Source organism: Scardinius erythrophthalmus, assembly GCF_964197995.2.
Source record: "Scardinius erythrophthalmus genome assembly, chromosome: 4".
Lineage (NCBI taxonomy): Eukaryota > Metazoa > Chordata > Actinopteri > Cypriniformes > Leuciscidae > Scardinius > Scardinius erythrophthalmus.
Genome location: NC_138224.1, coordinates 12,318,126 through 12,343,440, shown reverse-complemented (window position 1 = coordinate 12,343,440; position 25,315 = coordinate 12,318,126). Strand labels below are relative to the sequence as shown.

Genomic DNA, 25,315 nt, shown 5'->3' with positions numbered 1-25,315 from the left:
TTACTTACTATTCCAAAATTTTAACAACTTACAGGAACATATAATGCATCTCAACACAGTTTTCTATTAAAATACTGTGTCTAACAGTTCAAATAACTACAATAATATTTAATAATTTTTATTTCATTGATTCAATCTTATTAAAGTTTAATAACAAATATAAGAAAAACTCCTTGCATGGCATTTCTGAGTTCACTTTTCTTTTAGGTAGATTAAACTCACTCACATTCAGCTTCTTTTTGCCTCCTTCTCCTGAGGTGGATCGCTAAAAGAAGATGAGATAGCACAATTTTACTTTCTTCCCTCCATTTCCCTCCATTACATCATGCAATCACATCTGCAGCTCTCCATAATGAGCTTATCAAATCAGAAGCACATCACCTTATATCCTTGTCTGTAACGGTTTTGTCCTCCTGGTGTTCCAGGCATGTATGCCTACAGATGACACACTTGATTTGCGTTTCATTAAGATGCTTATTCTATGTACAAATTGAAATTCTCCTAACGAAACATTAGCAGGACTGTTATGAACAAGTTGTTTTACCATGTACTCAGGCGAGGGGGCGCTCCTCTTCACTTTAGATCTTGCCCCTTCCAGGCCACTATTGTTGGACAAGTACCCCTGTTTACACCCAAACAGTCTTATAAACATCTTTCTCTTACTCATGTACATTTACTCCACTACTTTACTATATTTACTTACTAAATCAATTGTTTTAAACACTACATGTGTATTTAGGCACCATAACATTATAATGTACAGTACACTTTCAGAACAAATATACAATTTATGTATTAATAAGTACACTTTAAGTACTAATATGTACCCTTTAGGTGTAAATAAGGTACAAAGGTGTAGCTTTCGAAAGGGTGTCAACCCACTGACAGCTTTTGTACCTTTGAGTGTATGAAAAAATGTATATGCACTTTGAAATTACATTTAACAGTGTTATTAAATTAATAATGTTTAAAAAGATTAACATAGATGATGGTAAAGGAAATCTAAAATTAAAAATAGGGGAAATGAGCATGCACAATGACATGTAGAATATAAACTGATACCGATAAATTAAATAAAACCTATAATATCGGCCTATAACTGACATGGTACCAATATAGTGGACCTCTTTATTTAAAAATGTTATGAAGCAAAAAATTTTCATGATTGTGAAAAGAATTAAAGACACACATAACCACAATAAAGACTCAGAAACAGGTTAAGACTGGTTTAGGAAGAACACATTTACTGACAGACATGCACAAACAGATTAAATACAAAAAGAAAAGCAATATGTCTTTGAATTTCACCAGTGAAAACAGGTAGCACATCATGTTACCGCAAATGAAAAAAGTAAATATGCAAACAAACAAATACAATCCTTTTTCAGTCTTATCAATAAATAAGGAACTGATGAACAAATCGATGTTGCATGAGCTGACAGGGCAAATGATTTAAGCAAGTTATTAAAACAACTTTAAGACAGCGTTTTGTGTTGTCATATTTATATGAAATATATGAATGATTTAGCTCGTGTTTGTTCAGTAAAGATGTTTATATTGGGCTGGTATCTCTTCAGAGAGTGCTGGTGGTTCTTCTCAATCTATCAAAGCCACTGCAGCGTACTGAACGCTAGATGCGGTGGAGGCGGCATGGATGAATGACATCATCATTGTGCGACGGGACAGGAGGCTCTCCCAAAGTAATGCCGGCCAGTGAGATCCTCCCCCTCTTTTACCCTTCACAGTTTCTACACACTTGAATGTCTCTCTTACAGATTTTAGGGGAGCTCCTGTGTTAAGAAAATAAATATATTAAAGAAAACCTGTAGCTAATCTGTAAAAGCGACTATGAAGCGTGTTTAATGTTTCATTCTGCAAGTAAACAAACCAGAGGAATCATGCTTGTATGTCAGTGTGTTACTTCATGATATTTCATTAATGTTTATGTTCTTGAAACTCACACTTTATACTTATACATTGAAGCTGACTGTTTAAAATGCATATGAACTTGCGCAAAATATTGTTTACACTGGTGAAATTCATTGATTTTGTCATGCAAAAAATAAAGAGTCATGCTAATTAAAAGTGCATGCTAAACTCAAATTTATTCATCAGTTGCAATAAGCTAAAGTGTCCAACAAACATGCTAAAGGAAAGATTCCCAAAGCTGTAGATAGTTCATGCTTCAAACAAAAGCCACATGCAAGACTGAGCTGTGGAATAAAACAGGAGGAGGACAGAAAGCAAAATCACAGACAAACTTTTACCTCCTCTGCAGTTTGTGTTGTATTCATCACTGATGATGATAATGTGGTTTCAGGTGGCTTCTGTGAAACACAAAAAAATAAGTTAATGTGTATATCATATACATTTAGCTGCTGAAATGCGAACAAGTACCTGCTCTGTTACTCTTGATGAAAGCAGGGGACTCGCTGGCGTTGTGTGAGCCGTCTGAAACAAATTGAGAGGACATTTTTCTATCAATCACACTTGTTGCAAGCCATACTGTGCAAAGGAGATAAATGATGGTGCATGTTTGTCATAAGGGAATTATAGAAATTAAATTACAGACACTAAAAAAGTGTCTATTTAAAATATGCATTCACTACTGTTCAAAATGCATTCCAGTTTCCACAAATATTAACCAGCACAACTGTTTTCAACGTTGATAATAATAAGAAATATTTCTTGAGCAGCAAATCAGCATATTAGAATGACTTCTGAAGGATCATGTGACACTGAAGACTGGTGAAAATTCAGCTTTGCTGTCGAATAAATTATATTTAAAATGTATTAAAATACATCAGTTATTTTAAATGGTAATAATATTTCACAATATTGCAATTTTCTGTATTTTATTTGCAGCCTTGGTGGGCATCAGAGACTTTTTTCAGAAATATAATAAATCTTTTGAAAGGTGAGCGTATGCTCTTACCAGTCTGTTCTCCTCTGGAGACTGTGTAATCCGAGAAGATGTTTCTGTCTCACCCTGTGTGAATTTTTTACATGTTTTTAACATCATAAAATGCCCTGCTCCTATGCAACCATTAACATTTTAAGGTTAAGCAGAGACTCTTACCTCATTTTCTTGTGTGTATAAAGCTGTTGTTGCTGAGAATTTTAGCTGAGGAAAAAACAGGTTCCAGCAGAAAGAACTTTAGCTCAATGCATATCATACAACCATATAGTAGAGGGAAAAGGATTGCACTGTAACATGCATTCATCTAAATTGTGACTGTGTTCGCAATAGTGCTTTAGTTGTAAATTTATGAGTATATTGTGATTTGATTTGGTTTTGATAACGCTCACCTCCTCCCCTCCGTCCTCCTCCTCTCGAGAGGGAAAAGGCTCTTTTGTGGGCAGCTCGTCCTGACATGATACACAAAACATTTAAAAATCAATGTGAAAAGTTAATGAAAAATGCCCACAGTATGACATAAACTGAAAGCTGAGAGATCATGAGAATAATTAATCAGCATTAATTACAAATGTTTTGATTACGATTTCTTATTTAGGCTGGGGAGTGGGAGTAATATATTAAAGTCTATTAAATTGCGAAGTGAACGGTGTGATTGGACTCTCAAGTGGGTGTGGGTGAGGGAGAAATGAGGTAGACTTATAGTGTAGGCTGATATGTCAGGTCCCATTCAGCTAAGTATGCATATGTGAATACTAACAGACACATTATAGGTCAAATCTGATGTGCTGTGTGATATATTCTGAGTTTATGAATCACATTAGTGTATTTGCCTTACATTAGATTTCACATCATGCTGTATGATCATGTGATCATACATTTGTCTGTTAATCCCTAATAAAGCCTACTTTATAGACTTACCTCGTATTCAAGACTGTATTCCTCATCGTCATATGATGCTTCCTGAACCTCCTCTTCCATGTTGTCTTGGTCTTCCTGTAATTTAACATAGCAAGAGATATTATTTCTGCCTTCTAATGATGAATATAGAACATGATCAGCTAAATAGGTTTGTTTTGATGCTAACAAACAAACTGAAAGAGAATAGATTAGTAATACATTTACATATTAGGAGGCTAGATTTACACATTACAGACTAAACTAAATAACAATACTGGTAATCATGCTTTATGAAGAATTTAAGTCATTATAAACCACCCAAAAAGGTTTGTAAAGACATGAGGGTGAGAATTTTCATTTTTGGGTGAATTATTCTTTTAGTTAAAATAGTAATGACTGTGATTAGTGAAATTTATGGCATATTTGTTAGATTTTTAATGCATTGTGATTATGGGCAAACCACAGTTGTATTTAATGTTCGATTTAAGTGTATGTTTAAAAATGTATTTAGTGTTTATGCTTTTTTAATGAAATATTTAGGCATATTTAGACAAGTCTATAATATCTCTAGTATATCAGTATAACATTTAAGTAATCACTAAAATAAAGTTCAATGTAATAGAAAAAAGGCTATTATTTAGCACTTTTAAGCTCCTTCAGATGTGAATGATGTGTGCATGTCAGGTTAGATGCAATGATGAATCATTTACCAAACGTTTCCTTTGCCGTTTTTGCCGTCCTTTATTTCCTTTGCCCTGGTTGAGAGTTTAGCAGTTGAGAAGCGTCATAATTCATGAGAGGGTTTCAAATAAAAATCATCAGAAATATTTAGAGACAATTAGGAGGTTAGCAGCCATCATTTATTATTATATTTAATTTAGGGCTGTCAAAAGATTAATCGCGATTAATCGCATCCAAAATAAAAGTTTGTGTTTAAATAATATGTGTGTGTACTGTGTATAATTAAATTTGTATATATAAATACATACACATGCTTGTATATATTTAAGAAAAATTAGTAATTTTTATATAAAAAAAATATATTTATATATAATATAAATTCTACAGTATATAAATATATACAGTATATGTATGCAAATATTTCTTAAATATATACATGCATGTGTGTGTATTTATATATACAAAATAATTATACACAGTACACACACATATATTATGTAAACACAAACTTTTATTTTGGATGCGATTAATCGCGATTAATCTTTTGACAGCCCTAATTTAATTGTAATGTTTAGTTCTAGTTATATCTGGTTAGGCTTTTACTATTACTGCACAGGTTAAATTTTTTACCAGTATTAAGATATTTGTCTGTATAAAGCCTATTGTATCATATTTAATACACAAATATGAGCCATGAAAGCCTGAGGTATCAAATATGATACACAAATACAAACAAAAAAATACTTTTTGTTTAGATTTTCTCTAATTATTTCTAATTAAATATTATTATTATCATAATTAGATTTTGTCTAATTATTTCACATGTCAGGCATTACATGGTTAATAGCCAAAACATGTTTATGGCTAATTTGACTTTTTTATTAAGTGATGTCCTGTCAATTTACAGTAAGTACAACACAGAACTGTGACTGAAACTCATTTATAACATTGATATCACTTTACCTTCCCCCTCTCTCTGCCTTTCTTCTTCTCTCCAGATGATTTTTTCCCTGTGTCCTCATGGCTGTGGAAAACTGTCTCCATACTTACCTCTACCTTCCCAGAACTCAGCTGTCAAAAAGAAGAAGATTGATTTAATGATCGTAGCCATTCAATGGTATTATGTTAAAGTAAATCAGAAAAAAGACATTCCAAATCAAAATCCAATCATTTTAACATTCTAAATACAGCAAATTTAAATTTAATTGATGAGCTCTGATTGATTTAAAATGTATAAATGCTTAAGTGCTGAGGTGTATGTTTGACATTATCCTTTAGATGGAGTGCATTTTGTCTATTAACAACAATAACAACACACTCTAATGAGCTTCAGTACAATAAACCACATTTAATATCACTACTGAACATACCCTCTCAGAGGAAGTGTTGGTTTGGAGAAATTTCAAAGGTGTTACATCACTGAAGTTGGTTTTCAAGAGTTTATTTTCTTCCACATCTACCAGCTTGTCCTTTGTTTTACTGGGGTCAGTCTTTTTGTGAATAGTAGAGATGGTCCAAAGGGTGGGACCCACCTCTGTTTCAGCCACAGGCTCCTTAAAAGACAACACAAGCCACATTAAAACAACAACAAAAGTATTGCTTTCATTAAATGTTTAAATGATTCAATTATCTTCAACTCAATCAGATCAAATCAATCAAGTACAGGCCTAAATCTAAAAAAAAAAAAAAAAAAAACATAAGTGTTGATGTTAGGTTAGAAATGGATTATGAATAACAGTGCTGTAAATACTGACAAAGGAATAAATGTTTTCTTACAGGACTGGGTTCAGGTGTCTGCCCCTCTTCAAGGTCAGACTCTTCCTCAATCAAATCCGTATCAGGTAATATCTCTTGTGGGTTACTGTACTTTACTGAGCTCTGTGGATTAGAGTGAGCTCTCATGATTCAATAGGCTTAATATAGCCATAACATTATTGCTGATATGATGGTAAATCTGACTAGAAGTCACAGTGTTTGTATTATTTTTATAGTAATTCGTTTCCTGAGATGTTTTGTATGTTTAGGAGGCTACTCACGGTGTATTCGGTGATGACGTTGGAGTCAGGCTCCTGTCTGTCTCCTTTCACTCTTCTGCTGGTGCTGATATCATGAAGAAGCTCCTCCATTCCATCCTGAAGCAGCCTGTCAATCAAGGCCTTCAGCAGCGAGAGCTGGGAAGTGTGTTTTTATTTATTGCAAATGCGGTACTGTTTCATTGTAGTGTTATGCCAGTCAAAATTGTTAGAATTCATATAAATACATAATGCATTAGATGACAATATAATGGTTAATAATGTAGGAGTGATTTTTATAAACCCGTAAAAAGCTTAAAATCCTTTCTGGCCTATTCACATTAGTTAAAGGAGAACTCCGGTCAATTTTAACATTGAGCTCATTTTTTTGTAAATTTGGAGTGCTGTCAATACAGAGAACAATGACAAAAATCGGTGTTGCCTACACCGCGTTATCCTCTTTTTAAAATTTGCACCCTGTTGACTTCAATGGGGCAAGTTTTAAACCTGCTTTTAGCCTCTTAACATCCTTGACGTGTCATTACAAGTGCACAGCTAATGTGAGTGATGTGAGTCCATAGTAATCGATTGTCGAGTTCACGCGCGAGATCATAGGTAACTAAACCTATGCGCGTGAACTCGACAATCGATTACTGTGGACTTCGACCGAAAACAGGATGTAAATACAGGTATGTGCGCTGGCTGAAATAACATCATTTTTATTAATATCTTTCACATCTACTGCAGTCAGATTCACCCGTGATCACTCTGAAGGAATCACTCACATTAGCTGTGCACTTGTAATGACACATTAAGGATGTTAAGAGGCTAAAAGCTGGTTTAAAACTTGCCCCATTGAAGTCAACAGGGTGCAAATTTAAAAAGAGGATAACACGGTGTAGGCAACACCGATTTTTGTCGTTGTTCTCTGTATTGACAGCACTCCAAATTTACAAAAAATTAGCTCAATGTTAAAATTGACCGGAGTTCTCCTTTAATGAGTAACTTGATTTTCAAAACAAAAAAGTCATTTAAATGATTGATATGTTATGGATGTAATGAATGCAGCCTCCACAGAGAATATTGCAGTTATCATATTCATAATGTTTTACAATTATTTATAGTTTGTTTATAAAGCATGTTTTCAGTAGTAATATTAAATATTAAAGCAAAAGCTTAATATCAATATGAAATAGTGAATCTTATATATTAATTTTAATATTAAAGCTTAATATTTGATCAAAGCTGAAGTAAAGGTTAATCTAGGGGCTAATTATATTAGATTTTGTTATTAATTAGTAAAACACCTATTGCACAAATATATAGCGTCATTCAGTTTTTAACATTTAGTATTTTGATATCAGTAAAAAATAGACAGTCACTCAATTTGGCTACAAATATTTAAATATATAAAAACATTTTATTCATATCTTTCCATATAGCATTACTTCCAGGCATCATGCCTAAAAAGAACCCTCATCCCCCAAATACTATATTTAAAAATTTGTTTTCCATAAAGTCCATTTATGTAAGAAAATCAAACACCCTGCCTTCAAAAATCCTGCAGGGTTAAAAGCAAGCTGTTTAAACACAGCACACTTACTTTAATACCATATGAATCAAACAAGCCTTCAATGTCCTGAAATAGAACAAAACAATATGTTTACACCACCAAAGATCAGTTTTTGCAATGAAGTAAATTATATATAGACATTGAGAAGACCTTCATTTCAACAGCTCTCCCAGGTGGGCCAGCATCACCCTGTTAAATAATACAGTGCCCACTATCATTCATTCTGCAACATAGACATGAAAGGATAACTTTAATGCAATCAATGAGATGTAGGTTTGGTACCTGCTCTCCTTTAAAACCCATCTCTCCTTTCTCTCCCTGCCAACCAAAAGAGAAAAATTAGATATCGCCTCAGAATCTTTTAATTTCTTCAAGGATTTTTGGCAATTTATACTTTACCTTCATCCCAGGAGGACCCTACACACAGAAACACACGTAAGGGTTAAAAAAAGTACCTCAAACTCATGATTTTTAAAAACAGTCTTTGCATCAAAATGTCTCAATGGTCTGCAGTCACATGTTCTGATATATGTGTTGATTATTTGGTAATACATCTCGTATTCACTAGGCTATCAATGTGAGACACTCACCGCCGCACCAGGGGGACCCATTGGTATGGGAAATGCTTTTTTTATGTCCTCAATCGACAAACCCTGTAAAAGAAATAAACTAATATAATTTAGCAACAGTAATGGCTGCAAATACAATGTGTCTAAGCTTAAACAAAACAAACTTTTACCTCTTGGAGAACAAAGGGAGGACCAGGCAAGCCTGGAGATCCTTGCTCTCCTTTTTGACCTTCATTTCCCTAAAGTAGTTAAAATGTCAAAAACACATAACATATAATAGATATAAACAAACCATTTAATTATACCACAGTTAGATTTTGGATATCTTACATTTGCACCAGGTTCACCTTTTTCACCCTATGCATTAAAATAAAAAATGATGTTAGCCAAATATATTTAAACTTAGATAGGGTTTAATGGGATCAATGGAATAGTTCAGTCTGTTCTCCCACCTTTGTTCCTTCATCACCCTTTGAACCTTGTTCTCCCTGGGGAAAAAAATAGTTTAGTTTTATTAAAGAAAAAAAGTTTTTAGAGCTACAACAATATATAAACCGTACATCTTTTCCGGCTACTCCACGTTTCCCATCAACACCAGGTTTGCCCTGAAAGAGGAGAAAACAGAACATAAGAAAAGGAAATTAATAGCTTTATTATAGAGATATTATGGTTTATATCTGCTGTAAATGTTACTACTATATACTCACAGGAGTTCCAGGTAAACCAGGCATACCAGTGATCCCAGCACGCCCATCTCCTTTCTCTCCTTTCTGTTAAAAAAAAAAATGTTTAAGGTTGTCCCCAAAATATAAAAAATGTCAGTTTTTACTGAATCCTTTTGGGGAGATTTGGATCACACACATGCACACACACAAACACGCACGCACGCACACACACACAGAACAGCATTAACTATAATTATTATAATAATCTGTTCTTCAAGAACAAAAGATAACCTTTAGGAAAGTGCATATATGTGACAGATTGGACTATTTTAGCTCAATTCTCCATTTTCATTCAGCAAAATGACACATTAAAAGGATCCTATAGAGACTCATTAGCAGACATTGTGTATTTTGACGCACTTTAATACTGTACACCTGTCGCACACCCTGCAATTCAGTTAATGTCACTGAAATGTAAAATATGAATCACATGTTAAATGATCACAACATAATTGTTATTAGGCCTACTCACTGGTCCTGGGTCCCCTTTTTGTCCTGGTTCACCCTGCACACACACAACCACATGATTACTTATAACTGAAAATAATTACAACAGTACATATGAAAGAGAATGATTAGCCGTCACCATATTTCAGAAATACTGAAACAGGAAGTAGTCGAACCTTAGATCCAGGCCTTCCTGATAGACCATCCAGGCCATCTCTCCCTGTACTAGATCCAAACTAGAAGAGAAAGAAAATTTAGCTACATTAACTGATGTGTTTTTAAAGTCTCTCGTCCTCCAATAATTAAAAGACATGCCATCTGAAAAACTGACAAAATGCTGTAGTGACTCACCAATGAATTCCCTGGAGGTCCTGGTTTGCCTTCAGGACCCTAAAACAGAATAAAAGCTAAATGTAACCTATATCATTTTGTTTTTAATCATATATACATAGGATGTGAAAATGCCACTTACAGGTGGTCCAGGACGTCCTATCTCCCCTTGGAGTCCTGGGAGTCCCGGCTCACCGGGTTCACCCTTTAAAGACACCAAACGCACACACTCACAATTGACTGAAGGTTCCTATTGTTGTTGTGTACATGTAAATTTGTATGAATTTCTAAATGTCTTACTTTACCTTAATTACCCTGGTGAGAATGGTGTTGTCTGATGTGGTAAACTAGGGAAAAAGAATTATGAGAAATCACTGACAATTTGTATTAATAAAATAAATGACAAAAAAGTGGCCTAACAGCTAAAGCAGTGCTTCTAAAGACAAAACAAAAAGAGCAATACTATCTTGACAGCTTTTGACATGTGTAACAAACATTTTAAATCAACCAACCGAAAACAACATGATCACATTAATATTCATTTATGTTAAATAGCTTGATTATAATACCCAGTAAGGACAGTAAAACTCACTTGAGTATCTCCCGGTGGTCCCGGCAGCCCCTGCAGAGAATACAATATTAATATGGAGACTTCTGCTCTTTAATTTATCACTGGAGAGCCCCAGCATGACAAGAAAAACTGAGATTCTGTTATGCGAGCACAGAGCATGACCAGCCAATGAAATATTGAATTCCTCTTGAACAAGTATACACAATAAAGTTATTCTTGTGCTTTTTAATAGCACGTACCGGCTCGCCCCTCTCTCCTTTGTGTCCTTCTGGACCCTGAAAAATATGAACATCCATAGTATTGACTATTCTGTGCTAGTATGGTTCATAATTCAGTGGCACTCTGAAAGTGCTTCACAAGAGCATTTGTTCAATGATTGAATACAAATTGTAAAATAAAGGAAGCTGCTTACTGGTAACCCTAATTTTCCAGGCTCGCCTTTTCCCCCAGGGTCACCGGGTCGTCCTGGAAGACCGAGAGGGCCCTGACATTGGAGATAAGGAGAAGTGTGAGTGGTAGGCTAAATGTTTTGAGCAACAAAAGCAACTAGTGTTATATACAGAGAGGTGTCAATTTATATGGGGAGGGTGATGTTATTACAAACAGGCCAATACAGAATATCTGATTTGAAAAAAGAGAGACATTAGATCAAGAAAGTATGAGGAAAAAATGTGATTTCGGGGTTTAGAAGAGACAATACCTTGACACCTCTCTCTCCGGGCTCTCCTGGTGAACCAGACTCTCCCTGTGACAAAAAAGTTAATAAATATAACAAAAAATTTAGGTGATTTAGGGGACATAAATATCATTAGCTCAGAATAAAAACAATAGAAGTCAGTGGAAAGTCTCCACCATAGTAGAAAAACATGATAGTGTGTGAAGGTGTGGGTTTCTCTGTGCTGCTTGTTGTGTAGTCTCACCCTTGATCCCACCTCCCCTTTCGGTCCTGGCACACCCTGAAATCCATGAAAGCAGAAAATGTAATTAAATACGAATGAACGAAGCATTAATTAAAAAGCGAACAATGGGGATTTTATGACAAAATAACCCTTCAAAATCTCTAATATCCTTAACGCAATGATGCAAAGCGCACGTACACACGTGCTCGCAAATACACACTCACATACTTCTTGTGTGAGTCACTCTGGGCTCTCGATTTACTTACATCTTTACCTCTTAGTCCTGGAGAACCAGGGTTGCCTGCACCCACCTCCCCTTTCTCTCCTTTGGACCCATCATTGCCCTGGACACAATCAAAGGAAGTGTTTGTGTGATTGATCTGGTTCATGTAATATTTCATGCCTTCTCTTTGCCGATGATTCACAATCACTTTTGTAGTCTGACAGAATTTCACAGGTATTAAAATCAAGAGCATAACAAACTTACTTTTGGCCCTGGTTTCCCTGATAATCCAACATTACCCTGTGCATAAAAAAAGAAGTGAGACAGAACAGTCTAAATATTGTTTGATGTTTTTTTTATTTTTTATCTTTTATGTCTTCTAAATTATATGTCAATATATATATATATATATATATATATATATATATATATATATATATATATATATATATACGCTTTAGAAGACAAAAGATGTGATTGATGTGGGACAAAAAAACAAGCCATGTTGACAAAGATTAAATGTTATATTCATACAAGACACTGAGAATATGAAAATAAAGTTTCCTTATAGTGGATGTTAACAAATCATGTGACCTCCTCTGGGCTGATGATGTCATTATCTACACTACCGTTCAAAAGTTTGGTGTCAGTAAGATTGTTCTTTCTGAAAGATTATTTATTAATACTTTTATTCAGCAAGGGTGCATTAAATTGATCAAAAATTACAGTAAAGACATAAATATTACAAAAGATGCAAAAAATGCTATTCTTTTGAACTTTATATTCATCAAAGTATTCTGAAAAAAATAGTAAGCAGCACAGTTTTTCCAATAATAATGAAGAAATAATATAATAAAAGTTTCTTGTGCAACAAATCATCATATCATAATGATTTCTGAAGGATCATGTGACACTGAAGACTGAAGTAATGATGCTGAAAATTAAACTTTGACATCACAGGCATAATTTACATTTGAAAATTTGAAATTAAAATACGTTAAAATAGAAAACAGCTATTTTGAATTGTAATAATATTTCACAATATTACTATTTTTACTGGGTTTTTTTATGCTTTTTTTTTTTATTATTCAGCCATTGTGGGCATAAGAGACTTCTTTCAAAAACAGGTAAAAATCTTATCGACCCCAAATGGTAGTATATATAACTGGGGTTAATTTCATATATTCCAATTTCCTTCTGAAGACCTGAGAGGTTAAACGGTAGTTGTTGAATAAAATCTAAAGGAATAAAACATTTTTTTTTTCAGTTTTCTGCATTGTGTCATGTGGTTGGAAGTAAACACTTTTCTAAAAGCTCTCTAAGTCTCATAAACACTCACTCTTTCTCCACTCTCTCCCTTGGGACCAGGCTGACCGGGGATTCCAAATCCAGGATTGCCCTTTAAACACCCAGAAGGCAATAAATCAGTACATTCAGATTGGCAACTAATCAATAAATGCATTTAATTGTTCTTTCACATCCAAAACAACAAACCAACACCTACCTTTTCACCTTTATCACCCTGATCTCCTTTCATTCCTTGTGGTCCTAGTGGCCCAACTTGTCCGACATCCCCCTTTATATCCAGTTCAGGGAGAAAACAATAACCTAGCTTAAATCTCTCTACTATTGACCATTTCAAACAACATGTAACCAACCAACAAACATCACAGACTGGCCAATATTATCACCTAAAAACCTTTAAATAAATGCGCGAATCACAGATTTTACCCCTGGAGTGTTTGGGGACTTGCATCAAAACTTTGTAGTTTATAAAACTGTCCTTTTTTGCTTTGTTTGTTCATTGACACGCAGACCTGGAGGAGCTCTTGGATTCACATCGATGCTCACGGCACTAATTAACCGTGTTTAAGTTGCCCAAATGCTGGATGCACTGCTTGTTTTCATCAATGGAGATGAAGGGAACCCAAAGGGAAATAAATCTCTGACTTGAGGCATAAGCTCAAAAAACAAAAAATAACACAACAAGACAGCATCTGTTTGTGGGACCCAAAGATGACCAGGTTTGGTGTAGACAATTGTCATTTATATATATATATATATATATATATATATATATATATGAAACGGATTTTTGATTATCTTACCCTGGCACCCTTTTTCCCTGGAGGACCAAGTATCTGTAAAATGTGAGGGGAAATATAAGCAATAGTGTATTTTTAGGTAAAAACACAATGTGTTAGATGAGACACTAAGCCAAGGCATCATTTCTACCCCTTTGGCTGGGTCACCGGGAGCGCCTCGCTGCCCCTGTGAATCAAGCACAGAAATATAAATGAAATACTACATTGCTGTATATTTGATTAAATTGTAGGGTGTAAGTAAAAATGTTATTTAGAAGGGGATGTCCACATAGTTTGGGCAGTGTAATGTAGAAGTATTACATTTGATTAAATGGAGAAAAGAGTTTAGATTCACCTCATCACCCTTTCGTCCAGCAGCTCCAGGGAAGCCCTAAAGTTTAAAAAAGAGAAAGTGAGCTTTCCCTCTAATCATTGCAAGAATTATGAAATTAGTATTCAGCAAATCTGAATGACCTCAGGTGCTTTGAGAAGAGTATTGGTTCTCTGTGAGCTGCGGTAGAGCTCCAAACCAAACGTTTTATCACGCCGCACTGTTTCTGAGAGAACCGAGCGATAATGAGGAGTCGAATTGTTAAAAATGTTTCCTTGATCTCCTCTCTGAAGGCTTGGGTTTAATAATGACTGCGTAAGTTTAATTTGAAAGTAACTGAAAGTCTGAATTGCCAGAGATGGACACACAGTGACAAGGTTGCATGTGAAGGATATAATGATATGTAATGTTTCGCACATGTAATTCTCTCATTATTAGGTGGAAACTCCATCCAGGTGTTTCCTTTTTTAATCAGGTCGATAATGTGGATCTGGAGCTTTGACGTGGATTTTGGAGTCCATCATAGGCTAGCGAGCAGAGAGGAGGCGGTTTTCCTATTTCTTAATCGACTCCTTTAATTTCCCCAGAGATCTACAGCTCATTCTTGCTTTTAATAGAACTTCAACAGCACCATATAGAGTGGAAAAGTTTGAAGAGCGAACAAACAAATAAGGATTTAACTTTTAACAAAGCTTTTTAAAAAGTTCAAGTGCAGGGAAGTGATTTAAATCCATTAACTGGTTCATCACACATCTGACCTTTTCCTGCAGTTGCCATTTATATTTTTCAGGGATGTGAAGAGGTAAAATTGATGAACTTACTGCAATTCCTGGAGGCCCGATTGGCCCGATTTCCCCACGTTCACCCTGTCAAATAAATGCAGTTGTTGATTACATTGAAGGATTTAACATTTGTAGTTTATGTAGTTGAAAACAAACGTCAGGTGTCAAAAAATGAATCTAAAATCAGATGGTTATTGCAAAATACACATGAGAGGGTGGTCAGGTCTTATGACCAGCTGACCATTATGCAACTTATAACATGATTGTTTACCAAATAAACAAATGAATTGGAATGACATTGATTTGAGATCAAAATATTCTATTATGTGAGAGGAAAGAGCCAGAGGAGTGATACAAGAGATTGTAAACTATCATAGTGTATTAGATTGTCAAGGTTGCCAAACAGTAAAGTATTTGACCAAAGAATGACAGAATTGGCCAATCAAATCCAGAGAATTTCAGAGAGCATATTTTAATGGACAATATATGATGTTTAGTGCATTTCATTTTTTTTTAAAGTTCAAATTCCATTATTTTGAACATGTTGAAAATGTGTGTAGGATTAAATTAAATACAGAGCAGCATTGGCACTAGACAAAAGGACTGACATGACGCGATCGATTTTTTGATGGTGGAAAAAGCTAATCGATTATGTGCCTGAGAAAATTCATACCTTGTCTCCTTGATCTCCTTTAAGACCCTTTTTCCCCTAAAAACACAACAACAGTGAAACACCTCCGTCATTATGAAGCACTTAACATTTATTAAACGAGATTGCATCTAAGGCTGACATCTGTTAAAAGATTCATGCTGATTTACTGTGGAAGACAGATATGATTTAACAGCATGAATTGGCAGATAAAACACTTTGATGGTGAAATGGTTGTGTATAGTCTGACAAACCCGAGGGCCTGCGATTCCCTGGACTCCTTGGATTCCTACATCGCCCTTTGGATGAATATGGAAACTACAAATTACACACTGCAAGAGACAATCATCTGTCACTCTCCATTGATTTTACATCCAACATGCTTACCTTTGGGCCTTGTAGTCCTGTATTACCCTGAAAAATGATTACCATTAATTACTCTTAAGATTTGTTGACAGTAGAACATATCAAGTTAAATAAATAATGTGCTTTGTGTATATCAGAAATATGTACCTTCTCTCCAGCTGGCCCAGGAGGACCTTGAACACCTTGAATTCCGATACCTTCCTCTCCCTTTATGATTAACACAAAAGAAATTCAATCAAACAACCAGCTGCACTAATTTTAGCTTTGTGCAGTTCTGACAGAGAGGAAGGGCAATTTTTTACAGCACTCCGAACAATGAGACTTCCAAAACGATAGTAGGCAGATGAGCAGAGAGATTTAATTTATGCATTTCAACTATCCTGTGCAAGCTGTAGGAAGCCATTGCTTAAAATAGCTTTTACATCACTGCTGAAAATACAAAATGACATGAGAAGTTGTTTTAGATTTTTTACCCCTTATTCTCACCCACCTTCGCCCCTTTCTGACCAGGAAGTCCTGGAAGTCCATCCACTCCTACTGGCCCTGGTAAACCCGCAAGACCCTAGACAAACACATCCAAAAGATCAAATTAAATTACTTGTTTCATTATTTCAATCAACCTATTAAATGGTTTACTTATAGACCTAGTTATTGCATATTAATATAGGAGAAAGTAGCTTTAAGAGAGTAACTCTTAAAGCATGCACTAACATTATTCCCATGTTCCCCTTTTTCTCCTTTGGCACCTGGTTTTCCACGTGGACCCTAGAGAGTGTGAGAAGCATTATAATCACACATTGTATTTTGCATGTATATTTTATGGTAAAATGTTGCTTGTGCAGTGGATGTCTTACTTTAGGACCAGATTCTCCAGTCTCGCCCTAAGAGGAAGTAAAAAAAAAAAACTCATTTCGAGCCATTTTATATGCTTAATAAGGTCATTACCACTCATATTGCATGTAACCTTGTGTATAGCCTTAAGCTGTAACTTAAAAAGCCACACTAAACACAACTAACATGAGATTATAATATAGACAATAATATTATTATATATACTGTATTCAGGTCAGGGTTAGGTGTTAGGGTTTGGGTAAGTAGAAAAAGTTGACATGTTGTTGCAAAGTTACTTAGTCAGTGGAATGTCTGTTGGGGAAGCATCAAAATAAATTGTTAGCGGATAATGGACATTTGGTCTATGGTCATAATGGTCTATTCATAATGAGAGTTAGCTGACATGTAGTGCAAAGTTATAGTTAGCAGAATGTCTAAAGTGAACTATCAAAATAAAGTGTTACCGTTTATAATATAGACTACTTCATGTGTGCATCCTCATCATATTTCATACTAACCTTAACAGAGAGTCCAGGAGACCCCGGAGGCCCAGGCTGAGCAGGGAGTCCTGGAGGACCTGATACCCCAGGGACCCCTGGAGCACCTGGGGGGCCCTTTTAATCAAGATAGAGAAAAGATGAAAATCTTGAAAAAATCTATTTCATTTTATGCAAACTAGTTTAACACAGCTATTTTTAGTATGATACCATCACTTACTGAAGATCCAGGTTCTCCTTTACGCCCTGGAATAACCTCCATACCTCCCATCACATAGCCTGGCTCACCCTACACGATAACATAAAGTTAACATAGGTAAACTTGATTTAAATAGGCCTTATTTATTTGTTAAAAAATAAAATAAGCATATGAAATGCTTATCAATGTCTAAACTTACTCTCTCTCCTCTCTGCCCTTTAGGTCCAGTATTACCAACAGGCCCCTAAGATTGCGGAAAAAAGAGTGATCGCACAGACACAATCGCTGTCACAATCACACAGAGAATAATCAACTTGTCTAAAACATGAGGCATGTAATAAAAAAGGGTGAAACTTTAAGAGAAAATGGGGCAAATACTCTAAACTGACTAGTCGTAATCATTCCTCATTACTCACTCTGTGAATCACTCTAACATAATTGCACCTTTCCCAATTCTCCTACTAAGATGTACATATAAAGGACATTGCGTAGATACTTTAAATGAGTGAACTAACTACAATTTCCAGAATATACCGATTTCAACACCACCACCTACACTGATTTATATTGTGAGATTAAATGAGACACTCACCATGTCACCAGGAACTCCAGGTGATCCCTAAATCAGATTATGAAATTGTTTAGGCACATTTACACATTTAATCAACAAAATCTTCTCAATAAGTTGCATTAATTACATATTTTGCAGTACTAGACTGATTCTTGAATTTTAATTCATCCATTACCCTTTGTCCAGGAGAACCAGGGGGTCCGGTTCTACCTGGTCGTCCTGGTAACCCTGGGATGCCATCCGTTCCGGGAAGACCCTGATAAATGGGTGTGGATTGGGAATAACACAGATAAAAATAACGACCGAACAAAACAAAACATACACAAATACAGAAATTGTTTGATGCTGCTCAAATATAACATCAGAACATCTTCAGTGCATTTATTGCTTTGAAATCAAATATAGAGCAATATAAAATCCACGCATTCACATGGATACATATCACAAAAATAAATAAGGAAACACCTACAACAATGCTGATCTTATTAGCAAGACCTGTCACATTTCATTTGTTATACAAAAGAGTCGCTTTGATATGACAAGCACTTTCATGTGTCGCCTTCTCAAAGAGATAACAGGAAGAGAAAAAAAAAGAAAAGTATGAATAGCACCCCGCATAGAGAAAGATCTGTGATATTATTAATTAGATTTAATCCTTTAATCTACTAAAACAACAACCGAGCCACAAAAACAATCTCATTATTAACAGAACGGCTCAGTTTAAATAATAAATGCTCCAGTAATTAACATAAACATAAGCGTGTAATTACGGAGAGGACTGGGGTGTTTTATTTATGTTTATTTAAGTTTGTGCTGTGGAACGGCATGAGCGCTTCGGATGTTGGATGTACTCACCCGCTCACCCTTCTCCCCTTTGACCTTTAGAGAGAATGAGTCATAATGCCCCGGGCCTTGCTTGAGTCGCTGTGTCAACAGAAAAATATTTGAAAAAGAAACACGGTCACAGATTAGGGTCCAATTCTCACTATTACCTAACTATTAACTACAACTTTGCCTCAATAAACTCCTAATTAAAGCTTATTAATAGTTAGTAAGGTAGCTGTTAAGTTTAGGTATTAAGGGATGTAGAATATGGTCACGCAGAAATTGATTAAGTCATTAATATGTGCTTGATAAGTACTAATAAACAGCTAATATCCTATTAATATGCATGCTAATAAGCAACTAGTTAATAGTGAGAGTTGGACCCTAAACTAAAGTGTTACCAGCAACACACTTAAAAAATATATATATACGGCAAGACACTAAATTTTTATATTTTCTGAAGAAATTGTGTGTGCAAAACCAGTGTTGTTATCATTAACTAAAACTAATACTATTCTTATTAATTGAAATAGCAGAAATAAAATAAAATAAAATATAAATATTAGATGAAAAACTAAGTTTAAGCTCTAAACTTGCATTTAAGCCAAGTCAAAAGGGCCCACTGTAAGTCTCTGTGATACTTAGACCCTAAAAATGACTCTTTCAATGTAAGTCTATGGGAATTGTTAGTCCAGTTTATCATATGTCAGGCAAATATCGCTAGTCTTATTGCTAAGAAAAGTTACGGTAACACTTTATTTTACAGTGTCCTTGTTACTTAGTACTATAGTTAATTATGCATAATTACATGCAACTAACCCTCAACCAAACCCTAATCCTACCCTATCCCTATAGTAAGTACATGTAGTTAATTAATATTACTCAGTACTTAAATATATAATTACACTGTAACAATGACACCTTAAAATAAAGTATAACCAAAGTTACATCACACATCTACTCAATAAGCTAAATAGGTTAAATACTTAGTATATAGTTATCATTCTTGGTGGGAACAGGGTTGAGGGTTTGTTCAAACCCCTATTTCTAAGTATGAGCAATAACAATACTGATGTTACCTTTGTAAAGCCCTCTAACAAAGTGAGAAAGACTGTCTGTCAGAGTTCAAACAGAATTAGGAATTGAGCTATTGAGATTAGAGAGAAAGAAAGAAGGAAAGAGAAGTCTGAAACAGTCGAACATACCAAGCCGCCATGACCAAATCCATCGCCCTGCAGCAGAGAAATTAGATATTATCATGTCGCCAGTTATAATTATATGATCGAATCGCACACAGTAACATGGTAGCCGCTTACCTTCTCTCCTTTCTGACCCTGTGAACAACAACAAACTGGGAATGAGGTTTCATATGAGACATGGTGTGACGGCTGTAATGAGGATGTAGAGGAAGCGTTTACCCTGCAGTTAAGAGGACAGCTGGGCCCTTCTGGTTTAGCGAGAGCTTCTGGGTCATCTGTAGGTGTGTCCAGTTGAGCAGACTACGACAAAGACATATAAAATTTTAACTTGTGCAGTATGTATTGTGAAAATATTACCCATAATTCCACTCTGATAAGCACGAGCAACCTCGTCGTGTTGTTTGAACTCTGATAGTATGGCCTCGCTACAGATGCTGCTGATAAACTCTCTCTCGATGGACGGAAGATCGTCAAAGTCACTGGCGAAGAAGATGTTCCTGTAAGTGGTGGGGGAGGCGATTTTCCTCAGCTCCTCAATATCTGCGTGAGCGATGCCGATGGCCAAAACACTGACACCTAAAACACACGTGTACCAAAAACTGAAGTTCGAAAACTGGAAACTGAAACTATAAGTGTCAGTATAAAGTAGTAAATAATAATTATGCTACCATTCAAAAGTTTAGGATCAGTGCGTAAAAAAAAAAAAGAGATTAATACTTTTATTAAGCAAGGACACATTACACTGATCAAAAGTGTCAATAAAAATATATATTTTTTAAATCTATACAAAAATACAACAAAATATATACTTCAATAAACGCTCTTTTGAACTTCATATTCATCAAAGAATCCTGAAAAAAAGTATCATGGTTTTTCACAGAAATATTAAGCAGCACAACTGTTTTCAACAATGAGAGTGACAAAAAAGGTTTCTTGAACACCAAATCATCATATTAGAATGATTTCTGAAGGATCATTAAACACTGAAGACTGGAGTAATGATGCTGAAAATACAGCTTTGTTGTCACAGGAATAAATTACATTAAAAAATAGATTAAAATAGAAAACAGTTGTTTTAAAAGGTAATTATATTTTACAAAATTACTGTATTTTTGATCAAATAAATGCAGACTTGGTCAGCAAAAGAGAATTCTTTCAAAAAACAAAAATGTTACTGACCCCAAAATTTTGAACGATAGTGTATATTTAATCATATATGAATGTTTCATATATGAATGTCAGTTTATATTACTCACCCAGAGCATGCGCTATTCTGGACGGTGGCTCTACATCATCCTGAGCTCTTCCATCTGTCAGCAACACTAAAACGTGAGGGACTTCCTGTCTCATACCAAGAGACTCCTGAAACATCTCCCTAAGGACATAGCTGATCCCACGACCTACACACACACATTCACAATCATCAAATTTTAGATCAGATTGCACCCTAATATGTGTCAACAACAATTTTTGATCTTTAAATGTGCACATAAACCTGTTTTTGTGTTCCCTCCTCCATAGTGGACATCTCGGAGTGCTCTCAAAACGGAGCTACGGTCTTTGTGAGAGTTAAAGTTGAACTCGATCCTGGGCTGATCACTGTAGTGAACTACTGCTATCTAAGGCAAGTTAATGAGATGGTTCACTCCACACTTAAAGCATTAGATGTTTGATCAGAGCAAAATGATTGAGACTATTGATTCAGTGACTAAGACACAGAATGATACCAAATGAGGTGTAAAGTTCTTAATTTAATGTAGCCTATGCTAGAGCATTAGCATGTCCTACCTGTGTTCCTTTAGGTCCTATAGTGGGGAAGTAGGTGACGATTCTGAACAGGAAATCCTTCAGTTTGCCAAAGTTATTATTACCAATGCTCCAGGATTCATCGACCAGAAACACAATATCTGCTTTCACCCTGCCACACACTAACAGACAGATGCACACAATTCATTCACACACTGTTTAGAGTGTGTAGACAGTGTAGTAAAACTTCTGCTTTTGGCGATTCAGTTAAAAGGATTGTTCACCCAAAAACGATTCTGTCATCATTTCCTCACTCTCATGTTCCAAACCTGTATGACTGTCTGTCTGTGTGTGTGTGTGTGTGTGTGTGTGTGTGTGTGTGTGTGTGTGTGAACCGGCCCTTTAAATTTTTAATGACTGAAACATCAAATAATACTTTTTTTTAGTTTTTTGAGTAATTCATGAGAAATTGAACTTCTTATAAGCTTCAAATCATGGGAAAACATTGATTAATAGTCTATTTTTGTGGTATATTTCAGCAAACTGAGCAGTATATTTAAAGCTGTCTGTTAGAAAGGGTTCTTGTTTAAAATTTCACATGCAAAAGGGACATTTACAAGTCTAAAAAGGAAAAGCAAAAAAAAAGCCTGTTTTTTCTAAGGGTCACTGAGAGGGTGGGGAAATGTCATGAATAACTAAACAATGATTGCTTTGGGTGCATAAAAAAAATTCTGGAGCAAAAGATTGAAAATTATTAGAAAAATGTATGATTTGCCCCCTTTAAAAAATAACTTCAGCAGAATTGTATACATTTTAAGTGCAAAATATTGATTTAAACCTGGTTGAGACAACATTTAATTTTAATGACCTGGTCCAGGAGGGGGCGTCTCAACAGAGAGGGTGGTTTGGTCATTTACTGTGGTAATTCTGGTCAGTGCTGAGGCCGCTTGGCCGATTGTGATCTGAGGCCTCACAGCGAGTCTTTGAGTTGTAGTGGGTGTGCTGGGGGCTTTGACCACTGGGGTGCGAGTGTTTCTGGTTGTGGTGTGGACGTGCAAGTCGTTGTTCTTGGTGTTAGCGGAGACAGAGGCCGGCGTGGAGCTCTGGACAGGAATGAGGTAAGGAGCTCCCACTGTAAGATAAGCATTAAAAAGTCCTGAGCTCAAATAAACCAGTGTTTACTTTTAGTATATACTACCATTCAAAAGCTTGCAGTCGGTAAGATTTTTGATTTCACTTTATTTTGATGATCCCTTTAACACATTCTGTTGAATACAAGTAATGTTGCACCTACAGTACATGTCAACTAACTCTCATTAGTAGAGTATTAGTAGACTGGTAGGGTTAAAATCAGTTGACATGTGGTAGTAAAGAGTTACCAGATTTGTAAATGTTTTTAAAAGAAGTCTCATAGAGGCTGATATTATTTGATCAAAAATACAGTAAAACATTAATATTATTACCATTTAAACTGTTTTCTATTTTACATAATTTAAAACGTAATTTATTTCTGTGATGGCAAAGCTGAATTTTCAGCAGTCATTAATTCAGTGTCGCATGATCCTTCAGAAATCATTCTAATATGCTGATTTGGTGCTCAAAAAACATTTCTTATTATTATCAATGTTGAAAACAGTTGTGCCGATTAATATTTTTGTGGAATTCAGGATTCTTTGATGAATAGAAAGATCAGAAGAACAGCATTTATTTGAAATTTAAATCATTTGCTGTATTATAAATGTATTTACTATCACATTTGATTAACAAGTTAAATGACTAATTTAAAAAAAACTTTCGAACGGTAGCGTATTTTAAAAATACATACACTTTCCTAAATAATGAGTTGTGATACCACATAATGACATGAACAGAGAACATCATTTACACCAGATGTGTCTAACACATCGATAGTGCTTTACGATATAAGTGATCAGCATTTAAAAATGTAAAATGCTGATGATATTTGCAGAGATAATGCCTTACAGATCCTTTTAGTGATGGTTGTGACTGGACCCTCCACTTCCCCATAAAGTGGTCTGATGGAAAAGATGTAGGTCCTGCCGTACTGGAGATCTCGGATCTTATAGGAGGTGAAGCCGGAGCTCAGCAGATCAGAGGAGAAGTCCACCTCTACACAGAACATAAAGAGAGGCATTTGCATTAGGACACCATCAAAGTGACTAAACAGGAGTAGGAAACTAAAAACTGGAACATCTGGGAGAGGCTATTGTCTGCAAAATGATCAAATGAATGACTCAAAATACTTGAGGTACGTCATAAATCTTTCATACCAGTTTAAACACTTCAAGAATGTTCAAGAAAACATAAAAATTTAAGCATTCTCAGGATGACGCTCTTGTAAGAGTCAAAAGCTTAAGAATGAAAGCCACCTTTAAACCCCTCACAACCTTCATGTTCAAGCAAAGGACACCCTCATTAGAAGGCTTCGTTGACGTCATCGCCATAACAGGAATGAATCACAGATCTCATCATGACATTATCTACGCTGTCTATTCTCTTCTCTTTTTATGTCTCATATCAGACAAAATGGCTTTTATGGGAGGAACTCTTATTACAAGAGCTTATCTGAAATTAGTTTTGCCCTGCCATTTAGCAACACTCATTAACAAATAAACGGTCATTCTCCTTGTTCTTAAACAACTGAGCAGTGTTAGAGCCTAGAGCCAGGTTTCAGCTAGGTTAATCACCTCTATATATTATATAATAAAATATAAGATATTTAAATAATCTATAATTTTATTTTATTTTATAAAAAGTGTTATCCGATTATTAGCCAATGTGCACAGTTTTTAACATGGATTTAATTTTTTTTTATTTAAATACCAATATACAGTAGGCCTATGCCATATATACTATCTATACAACTATATATTTTAGTGGACGCACGTCATGTGTTTGCATGTTCATAAGCTATCCTTTATTTCTAGAAATATTTCTGTGTGCACATTTAGGATTTTTTTGTAAATGTGGATGCAGTCTGGAAGCTTCTGTTTCTGACCTGATATGTGTCTCCAGGACAGCTGGTATCCAGACGCTCCAGTCACTCTGGTCCAGTTCAGTACAGTGCTGTTGTCAGTGGTGTTCAGAGCGCTAAATCCAGTCACTTTGGGCAGATCCACTGAAACACAACAGCAATTCTTCTTCAAAATACTTACATTTGCATTCTTACAGTTGCACATTTACATGAAAACAAGCAGACTCACAGGTGCGGGCAGTCACCATTACTGGGCTTCCCTCTTTGCTTTTGACAACTGCAGAAACCTGGATTTTGTAGGCAGAACTTGCAGGCAGATCAGTGATGGTGAAGGACGTGGCAGAAGAAGATACAACCTCACTCTTCTTCACTCCACCTAAGAGAAAATACACA

The 25,315-nt window shown here is 35.4% G+C and overlaps 1 protein-coding gene across 1 annotated transcript in view; it reads right to left on the bottom strand.

Annotated features, from left to right (window-relative positions):
• Nucleotides 1–25,315, bottom strand: part of col7a1l (collagen type VII alpha 1-like) — a 64,277-nt gene that overhangs the window by 14,026 nt on the left and 24,936 nt on the right. The window contains exons 18-83 of the mRNA XM_081362633.1: nucleotides 25,152–25,298; nucleotides 24,947–25,066; nucleotides 23,911–24,057; nucleotides 22,796–23,059; nucleotides 21,970–22,109; nucleotides 21,677–21,800; nucleotides 21,438–21,581; nucleotides 20,570–20,757; nucleotides 20,401–20,481; nucleotides 20,299–20,316; nucleotides 20,188–20,214; nucleotides 19,013–19,081; nucleotides 18,333–18,413; nucleotides 18,179–18,205; nucleotides 17,786–17,830; nucleotides 17,608–17,676; nucleotides 17,409–17,504; nucleotides 16,914–16,940; nucleotides 16,771–16,824; nucleotides 16,550–16,621; nucleotides 16,207–16,266; nucleotides 16,081–16,107; nucleotides 15,948–15,992; nucleotides 15,718–15,753; nucleotides 15,084–15,128; nucleotides 14,287–14,322; nucleotides 14,083–14,118; nucleotides 13,956–13,988; nucleotides 13,352–13,423; nucleotides 13,187–13,246; nucleotides 12,112–12,147; nucleotides 11,891–11,968; nucleotides 11,646–11,681; nucleotides 11,426–11,470; nucleotides 11,138–11,209; nucleotides 10,965–11,000; nucleotides 10,747–10,776; nucleotides 10,460–10,501; nucleotides 10,297–10,359; nucleotides 10,176–10,214; nucleotides 10,001–10,060; nucleotides 9,850–9,882; nucleotides 9,360–9,422; nucleotides 9,213–9,257; nucleotides 9,105–9,140; nucleotides 8,983–9,009; nucleotides 8,823–8,891; nucleotides 8,674–8,736; nucleotides 8,483–8,500; nucleotides 8,366–8,401; nucleotides 8,234–8,272; nucleotides 8,114–8,149; nucleotides 6,535–6,669; nucleotides 6,275–6,376; nucleotides 5,869–6,051; nucleotides 5,462–5,569; nucleotides 4,528–4,572; nucleotides 3,839–3,913; nucleotides 3,310–3,369; nucleotides 3,080–3,124; nucleotides 2,936–2,989; nucleotides 2,398–2,451; nucleotides 2,268–2,327; nucleotides 545–622; nucleotides 382–435; nucleotides 227–265 (exon numbers count right to left, since the gene is read on the bottom strand). Coding sequence (XP_081218759.1) covers nucleotides 227–265; nucleotides 382–435; nucleotides 545–622; nucleotides 2,268–2,327; nucleotides 2,398–2,451; nucleotides 2,936–2,989; nucleotides 3,080–3,124; nucleotides 3,310–3,369; nucleotides 3,839–3,913; nucleotides 4,528–4,572; nucleotides 5,462–5,569; nucleotides 5,869–6,051; nucleotides 6,275–6,376; nucleotides 6,535–6,669; nucleotides 8,114–8,149; nucleotides 8,234–8,272; nucleotides 8,366–8,401; nucleotides 8,483–8,500; nucleotides 8,674–8,736; nucleotides 8,823–8,891; nucleotides 8,983–9,009; nucleotides 9,105–9,140; nucleotides 9,213–9,257; nucleotides 9,360–9,422; nucleotides 9,850–9,882; nucleotides 10,001–10,060; nucleotides 10,176–10,214; nucleotides 10,297–10,359; nucleotides 10,460–10,501; nucleotides 10,747–10,776; nucleotides 10,965–11,000; nucleotides 11,138–11,209; nucleotides 11,426–11,470; nucleotides 11,646–11,681; nucleotides 11,891–11,968; nucleotides 12,112–12,147; nucleotides 13,187–13,246; nucleotides 13,352–13,423; nucleotides 13,956–13,988; nucleotides 14,083–14,118; nucleotides 14,287–14,322; nucleotides 15,084–15,128; nucleotides 15,718–15,753; nucleotides 15,948–15,992; nucleotides 16,081–16,107; nucleotides 16,207–16,266; nucleotides 16,550–16,621; nucleotides 16,771–16,824; nucleotides 16,914–16,940; nucleotides 17,409–17,504; nucleotides 17,608–17,676; nucleotides 17,786–17,830; nucleotides 18,179–18,205; nucleotides 18,333–18,413; nucleotides 19,013–19,081; nucleotides 20,188–20,214; nucleotides 20,299–20,316; nucleotides 20,401–20,481; nucleotides 20,570–20,757; nucleotides 21,438–21,581; nucleotides 21,677–21,800; nucleotides 21,970–22,109; nucleotides 22,796–23,059; nucleotides 23,911–24,057; nucleotides 24,947–25,066; nucleotides 25,152–25,298 — 4,484 coding nt within the window. The remainder of the gene's footprint in view (nucleotides 1–226; nucleotides 266–381; nucleotides 436–544; nucleotides 623–2,267; nucleotides 2,328–2,397; nucleotides 2,452–2,935; nucleotides 2,990–3,079; nucleotides 3,125–3,309; nucleotides 3,370–3,838; nucleotides 3,914–4,527; nucleotides 4,573–5,461; nucleotides 5,570–5,868; nucleotides 6,052–6,274; nucleotides 6,377–6,534; nucleotides 6,670–8,113; nucleotides 8,150–8,233; nucleotides 8,273–8,365; nucleotides 8,402–8,482; nucleotides 8,501–8,673; nucleotides 8,737–8,822; nucleotides 8,892–8,982; nucleotides 9,010–9,104; nucleotides 9,141–9,212; nucleotides 9,258–9,359; nucleotides 9,423–9,849; nucleotides 9,883–10,000; nucleotides 10,061–10,175; nucleotides 10,215–10,296; nucleotides 10,360–10,459; nucleotides 10,502–10,746; nucleotides 10,777–10,964; nucleotides 11,001–11,137; nucleotides 11,210–11,425; nucleotides 11,471–11,645; nucleotides 11,682–11,890; nucleotides 11,969–12,111; nucleotides 12,148–13,186; nucleotides 13,247–13,351; nucleotides 13,424–13,955; nucleotides 13,989–14,082; nucleotides 14,119–14,286; nucleotides 14,323–15,083; nucleotides 15,129–15,717; nucleotides 15,754–15,947; nucleotides 15,993–16,080; nucleotides 16,108–16,206; nucleotides 16,267–16,549; nucleotides 16,622–16,770; nucleotides 16,825–16,913; nucleotides 16,941–17,408; nucleotides 17,505–17,607; nucleotides 17,677–17,785; nucleotides 17,831–18,178; nucleotides 18,206–18,332; nucleotides 18,414–19,012; nucleotides 19,082–20,187; nucleotides 20,215–20,298; nucleotides 20,317–20,400; nucleotides 20,482–20,569; nucleotides 20,758–21,437; nucleotides 21,582–21,676; nucleotides 21,801–21,969; nucleotides 22,110–22,795; nucleotides 23,060–23,910; nucleotides 24,058–24,946; nucleotides 25,067–25,151; nucleotides 25,299–25,315) is intronic.